Source organism: Rana temporaria, chromosome 11 (assembly GCF_905171775.1).
Source record: "Rana temporaria chromosome 11, aRanTem1.1, whole genome shotgun sequence".
NCBI classification, from domain to species: Eukaryota; Metazoa; Chordata; class Amphibia; order Anura; family Ranidae; genus Rana; species Rana temporaria.
Window position 1 is genome coordinate 32,832,164 of NC_053499.1, and position 7,606 is coordinate 32,839,769.

The following is a 7,606-nucleotide window of genomic DNA, read 5'->3' on the forward strand; positions in this document are numbered from 1 at the left end:
TAAATACAGTAAATGTTTGTTTAGTCTATTTTTCATTCCTGATTGATTTTAGTTTCATTATCATATAGTATGTTGGAGAGAGAAGCCAACGTAACCCTGTTCACACTATAAGAGTTGGGTCCAATGCAAAGACAAGGCAATTTTGGGGTGTGCATTAAAAAAGTTCTGCAGGTGCTACTTTTTTCAGCATAGCAGGTTGTGACACAAACTAGTACATCACAACTACCAATTATGACATGTCATTAAAGTTCTTAGAAAAAGTAAAGTGCCAGCACTGTTCCTCCTTCCGCACCTTAGAAGAAGTCCGTTCAGCATGGCTTGCTGGTGTGAACAAGCCCTAAGCGAAAGATGATCTGATCCTTCTGACCCTTCCACCACTTTGTCTTTAAATCCTAAGGCTCCGTACACACGGTCGGTTTGGTCCGATGAAAATCAACCGAAGTTCATTATCATCGGACCAAACCGACCGAGTGTATAGGCTATCGGTCTGTTTTCCTTCAGTCCAAAATTAAAACACAATGACGTGCTGAAAAAAACAAAGTTCAATGCTTCCAAGCATGCGTCGACTTGATTCTGAGCATGCGTGGATCGGTTAAATTTAAAGCAAGTTGGCTTTTTTTTAACCGATGGTTAAATAACCTATCAGACCGTTGTCCTCTGTTTAACCTATCGTGTGTACGAGGCCTTACACAAAAATGCTGGCAGTTAAACAGTGAGGCAAAAGCTCCATAATGGTCCTTATGAGAGGAAGTATTTTATATATTTTTCTTGCCCAGAAACTGCAGAAAGGTTCCACTGCCAAAGTGTTAGCAAATCAATTGAAATTACCAATCATGTTGCGCATTAGAAGCTTTTAGCCTTTTAATGAGGATAGGTGTCAATCTTTTACAATAACCATTCAGAGTTTGCCATATTACTGCAGGAAAACCTTAAATTCCATTACATCTCAGTGACTTCCCCATTGCAGAGACTAGGTCAGCTCCCCGGAATGAAGAAGAGAGATGTCCTCTGCAGTGGGATTTGGCGTCTGAGCCCTTTAACAATAGCTTAAAGCAAAGAACATTCGGGTGAATTTATACGGTGGTGTCATAGAAACACCTCTTCTGATATTTCACCGGTAAATGAGAAAAAAAAATGCAATTAAAAAAATAAAAAGGAATGAAATGAGAGAAGAGGATAAGGGAACGGCTAAATAATTAGGTTACTGCCGGGAAGAAACTGAAGGAAACTCTCAGGAATAAAGTTAATTCTATAACCCTTACTTTTATAAATCAAACTCTGGGCAAGGAAAAAGAAAATGCTCATTACATCCAAGAGACCCCAAAAATGCAACATTCTGATGAAGGCAAAGTGAACGTTCCTTAAAAGCATTTTGCTGGCTGTTAATGGAAGGTGTGATCTTACAGATGGTATAATAAACCTATGGTAAATTACCGCTGTCTGCAAAATTAAGTAAAATGCTCACCGATTACCGAATATTAAGTGTACCTTTGTCTAATATTTTTTTTTTCTTTGCTCTTTTTGTGTTAGGTTTCCGGGACTGGGTTCCGAAGGAGTTGCAAAGGGTTGGGTGCGTAGAACTTCTCAATACGGTGCAAAGGAGGGTCAGGCCCAAGTTGCATGTCTTTGGTGGAATCCATGAAGGTGAGCAGCACAAAAAACTAAAAATGTAATATTAATGGAAATTTGAAATGATTGGCTTTCCCAAGCTTTTATGGTAAATCCCAAGTGCCAAATACCGTATTTATTGGGGTATAGCGCGCTCCCGTGTATAGCGCGCACCCCTAAAGTTGCCCCGAATTCCTGTGGAAAAAAGATTTTTTGTACTTACAGTTTCGGTGTCTTGCGCGGCGTCCATCGGCGGCCTCGTCGGGTCCAGCGTCCGTCTGCGGCTTCGTGTGTCCTCTTCGTCGGGTCCGGCGTCCTTCTGCGGCGTCCTCACGTCCTCCCCGCTCGTTTTCTGCGCCGAGTTTGAATACTGCGCCGACATATACAGAGCGCAGTACACTCGTGTATTGTCGGGCAGGCTCGGCTACTCTCGCGCTGACGTCCTGTACGTACAGGACGTCTCAGTATATGTCGGCGCAGTATTCAAACTCGGCGCGGGAAAGCGGGTATCGGCGTATATCGCGCACCCAAGATTTTGCCCTGATTTTCAGGGCAAAAAAGTGCGTGGTATACGCCGATAAATACGGTAACTATTGTGACTGAGATTTACGGCTGGTGTCTGACTTTGTGGTACAACTTTTATATACATTAAATACATATTTTCTTTTTATACAGTACCACGGGACCTGCGGATTCAATGTCCAACGGTGTCCCGCGATCGGGTCAAAAGAGCTGAAGAACGGTGAGATGTCAGTGTAAACACAACATCTCCCCGTTCTGCCTAGTGGCATGTCACTGATCGTCTGTTCCCTGTCATCGGGAACAGCGATCAGTGATGTGTCACGGCAAGCCACGCCACCTAACAGTTAGAAGCACTCCCTAGGTCACACTAAACTCCTTCAACGTACAGTAATCAGTGCATTTTTATAGCACTGATCGCTGTAAAAATGACAATGGTCCCAAAATGGTGTCCGATGTGTCCGCCATAATGTCGCATTCATGATAACAATCGCTGATCGCCGCCATTACTATTAAAAAAAAATATTAATAAAAATGCCATAAACTATCCCCTGTTTTGTAGACGCTATAACTTTTGCGCAAACCAATCAATATACGCTTATTGTGTTTTTTTTTTTTTTTTTACCAAAAACATGTAGAAGAATACATATCGGCCTAATCTGAGGAAAAAAAAAAATGTTTTAAATATATTTTTGGGGGGTATTTATTATAGCAAAAAGAAAAAAATATAGAATTTTTATCAAAATTGTCGCTTTATTTTTGTTTATAGCGCAAACAAATAAAAACCGCAGAGGTGATCAAATACCACCAAAATAAAGCTCTATTTGTGGGTAAAAAAAGGACGTAAATTTTGTTTGGGAGCCACGTCGCAATTATCATTTGTCAGTTAAAGCGACGCAGTGGCGAATCGCAAAAAGTGATTAATGTTGGGATTCACCCATATACCTTATGGGCAGCTGGCTCAGCTGCTCCCGCCCCCCTCCACAGCCGGGTGCTCTAGTGAGTGCTGAAAGGACAGAGCAGAGAGCTGGTGACTGATAGTCTCTGGCTCCCAGTTCATTGAAGACCGAGACCTGAGTGATCAGCGGCCTTTGGTCACTCAGTTTTCAGTGTTAGAGGCGGCAGGGGACAGATGCAGCATCACACCAATCCTGCATCCACCCAGGTGAGTATTTTAAAATCACTTCTCTTTTAAATTTCGGTCCACTTTTAGAACAAAAGCTGCATTGCTGTAAAATATATAAAGTACGTTTTTTTGTGCATATTTACAGCACATTGATTTAGTAGATTTGCAGCTAGTAAATAAATTACTTTTGATTCAGTCAACATTCAATTTGCATTTACCTTGATTAGCGAGCTACAAATTTTGCACAATTTGATATTCAGCCTTTAACCACTTAAGACCCGGACCTTTAAGCAGGTAAAAGACCTGGCCAGTTTTTGCGATTCGGCACTGCGTCGCTTTAACTGACAATTGCGCGGTAGTGCGACATGGCTCCCAAAAAAATTGGCGTCCTTTTTTTCCCACAAATAGAGCTTTCTTTTGGTGGTATTTCATCACCTCTGCGGTTTTTATTTTTTGCGCTATTAACAAAAATAGAGCAACAATTTTGAAAAAAATACAATATTTTTTACTTTTTACTATAATACATATCCCCCAAAAAGATATATAATAACTTTTTTTTCCTCAGTTTAGGCCGATACGTATTCTTCTACCTATTTTTGGTAAAAAAAAATCGCAATAAGCGTTTATCGATTGGTTTGCGCAAAATTCACAGCGTTTACAAAATAGGGGATAGTTTTATTGCATTTTTATTTTTTTTTATTTTTTTTACTACTAATGGTGGCGATCAGCGATTTTTTTCGTGACTGCGACATTATGGCGGACATATCGGACAATTTTGACACATTTTTGGGACCATTGTCATTTTCACAGCAAAAAATGCTATAAAAATGCATTGTTTACTGTGAAAATTACAATTGCAGTTTGGGAGTTAACCACTAGGGGGCGCTATAGGGGTAATGTGTGACCTCATATGTTTTTCTAACTGTAGGGGGGCGGGGCTGGACGTGTGACGTCATTGATCGTGTTTCCCTATATCAGGGAACACACGATCAATGAAGCTGCCACTGTGAAGAACGGGGAAGCTGTGTTTACACACAGCTCTCCCCATTTTTCAGCTCTGGGGACCGATCGCCGGACTCCGGCGGCGATCGGGTCCGCAGGTGCCGCGGTCACGGAGCTTCGGACCGGTCGCGTGCGCGTGCCTGCGACCCACTTATAGAGGACGCACAGGTACGTGCTTGTGCCCAGCTGTGCCATTCTGCCAATGTATATCTGCAGGAGGTTAATGCCGCGTACACACGGCCGTTTTCCATGACGAGATAATGCAATTTTTTTAATTGGTCGTGATAAACGGTCGTGTGTAGGCTCCAGAGCATTTTTCTCGATGAGAAAAAGGGCCAAACTTTTTTTAGAACCTGCTCTATTTTTTCTCGTTGTTTTTCACGTTGTGAAAAACGGTTGTGTGTACGCTTTAACGAGGGGGAAAAAAACGCGCATAAGCAAGTTATGAGACGGGGAAATTAGCAAAAGCAGCCCAAAGGGTGGCGCCATTCGAATGGAACTTCCCCTTTATAGTGCCGTTGTACGTGTTGTACGTCATCGCGCTTTGCTCGAGCATTTTTTTAACAAACGTGTGTATGCAAGGCAGGCTTGAGAGGAATCACGACAAATCACGTAGAGAAAAACGTCGTTTTTTTCATGACATGACGGTCGTGTGTACGCGGCATAAGACTGCCCAGGAACGTAAACCACTAGAGTTAATGGTTATTTCTGAGCTTCTTAGGATTGCCTGTTGTGTTTATGAGAAGCTACAAAGCAAGCAGCTTACCTTGTCCAAAGAGGATTACGGCTCGCTGCATTTTCACGTTGAAGCTTATAGTAAACAGTCTTCAAATTTGTGATTGTTGTACAACATTTGTATATATTACAGCACCTATAACGTTTTTTTTTTTCTCCTGAAGGTTACGGAATTATGACTGATGGTTACACAACTTACATCAATGCATCAACGTGTACAGTCAGCTTTCAACCAACCAATCCTCCAATTATTTTTGACCTTCCTAATCCCCAAGGATCATGAAGACCCTGAACACATCTGTATCCGTGGGTCTATAAACTGCCTTTTTTTTTTTTTTTTTTTTCGTTTTAATAATAACTGTCTTGCTCTTTTTATCTATTTCCAAGTTTTGGATTTGCGCTCTGTTTGAACTGGTACAAAGAAAACAAACCATACCTTTAAAAAGGAAAGAAAAAGTTAATGCTTTTAAAAACATCTTTTAATTTATCTGTTTCTCTTGTGTCCTAAGAAAGCTATTGTAAAATGTACATATCCCAGGAGGGTCGGTTCATAACATTATTATAAAAAAATTGTAAAAAGTTAACAAAAAAAAAAAGTAAGCTATTCATTTTGTAAACCACCGGGATTTGCACAACGTTATATTATTTGAATTGTATCTGTATTTTTTTTTTCTTTTTTACCATTATTGAATTGTGTGCTTTTTCTATCACCACAAAGTCTTTCCAGTGCTTTTATGTCCATTTTATTTTTATAATTTTTGTTTTTATTATTTTTTTTTAGCTCTGATGACTTTTTTTTTTTTGTATGCATAATTCAGTCCATGACCTGTTGTTGTCTCGGTTTGTTGTTTTATTTGTATTTTTTTGCCTGTATTTTTTATTAAATTATTTTTATTATGTATGGGGCTGAAACACCTGTAAAGACCAGGTATTGCCGTACATTAAAACATGTAAATGCAGACTCCTTTTAAATATGGATTTATATACATATATATATATAAGTATTTTTTGTGTGTTATAACAAAATGTGGGATTTATTATTGGCTGTATAGGCAAATGCAAAAATAAAAACGGAAAATGCTGCACGCAGCACACCTGAATTATGAAGGATGTGTTATATGTGCAAGTATCCTCACCTTCTGAGAAGAAGCGGGATTTCTGTGCGGTCGTAGGCATGTGAAGAATGAAATGAATACAATCAAGACAAGAAGGGCTGTGTTGCTCTTTTATAAGCATTCTTGAATCCCTCTACCCCTCTCCCATGTCCATTTTTTTTTATTATTTTGCACTGTGTGTAAATGCAATCTTGCTAGCACAAAAATACTGTTGCAAATAGTCCCCCTTTTCTCCTTTAACCTTTGTAAATGCTTTTTCAAGGCTTGTCCTGTTTTGTTTCCTTTTTTGCTACCTTGTTAATGGACTTTAGAAATCCAGTTGTTTCTTTTAAATTCATTGTGATATTATATATCTAGCGCCTTTATATGCAAAATAAAATTGCAAGATTTTTCAATATCGTGCACGAGTTTGTATTCTGTTTCTTAAAGCAGATCTACAGGCATAAAAAACAAGGGCCTAAGGCCTCGCACTCACAAGGGCCTCACGGCCGCCTAACTTACCCAATGCATTACTCCAGTTTTGAGGGACAGGGGACCTTAACGCTGCTGTGCTCAGGCAGCGTTAAGCACCCAGCGTCCCTAAAATCCAGTGAATATCGGTGACACCACCCCTTGTGACATCAATGACCCAGCAGGCTCTCAGTCAATGACGTCACAAGGGGGCGGGTTCACCAGGTGACCTCACATCGGGTGGCCCCCACCCCTTAGTTATTAAAGATCTGGGGGCCGTCTTGTTAAAGGGGGCTTTCAGATTCCGATAAGCCCCCCTGCCCGCAGACCCCCAAAACCACCGGCCAGGGTTGTGGAGAAGAGGCTCTTGTCCTTGAATTATTTTTACCATCATGGGCGAGAGTGGGGCCCCATGTCAAGTTTTACCTAAGGCCTCACAAAGCCTAGAGCTGCCTCTGGTGACAATGAATAGCCAATTAAACACTTCAGCCCCGGAGGAATTGGCTGCCCATTGACCGGGGCACTGCGTCGCTTTAACTGACAATTGCTTGGGCGTGCGACGTGGCACCCAAACAAAATTTACATCCTTTTTTCCCTACAAATAGAGCTTTCTTTTGGTGGTATTTGATCATCGCTGCGGTTTTTATTTTTTGCGCTATAAACAAAAAAATAGCATCAATTTTGAAAAAAAGCTATATTTTTTTACTTTTTGCTGTAATAAATATCCCCCAAAAATATGTAAAAAAATTTTTTTTTTCCTCAGTTTAGGCCGATATGTATTCTTCTACATATTTTTGGTAAAAAAATAAGTGTATATTGATTGGTTTGCGCAAAAGTTATAAGGTCTACAAGATAGGGGATAGTTTTATTGCATTTTTATTATTATTATTTATTAGTAATGTCTGCGATCTGCGATTTTTATCATGACTGCGACATTATGGCGGACATATCGGACACTTTTGACGCTATATTCTGACAATTGTCATTTATACAGCAATCAGCGCAAAAAAAATGCACTGATTTCTGTGTAAATTACACTGGTAGTGAAGAG

The 7,606-nt window shown here is 40.2% G+C and overlaps 1 protein-coding gene across 3 annotated transcripts in view; it reads left to right on the forward strand.

The window, feature by feature from the left end:
• MPPED2 (metallophosphoesterase domain containing 2) overlaps positions 1–6,370 on the forward strand; it is a 250,940-nt gene extending 244,570 nt beyond the window's left edge. For all 3 annotated transcript variants that reach the window (XM_040328332.1, XM_040328333.1, XM_040328334.1), the window contains exons 6-7: positions 1,531–1,644; positions 5,155–6,370. In XM_040328332.1, coding sequence (XP_040184266.1) covers positions 1,531–1,644; positions 5,155–5,273 — 233 coding nt within the window. In that variant the 3' untranslated portion in view covers positions 5,274–6,370. The remainder of the gene's footprint in view (positions 1–1,530; positions 1,645–5,154) is intronic.
• Positions 6,371–7,606: the final 1,236 nt, after the last annotated feature.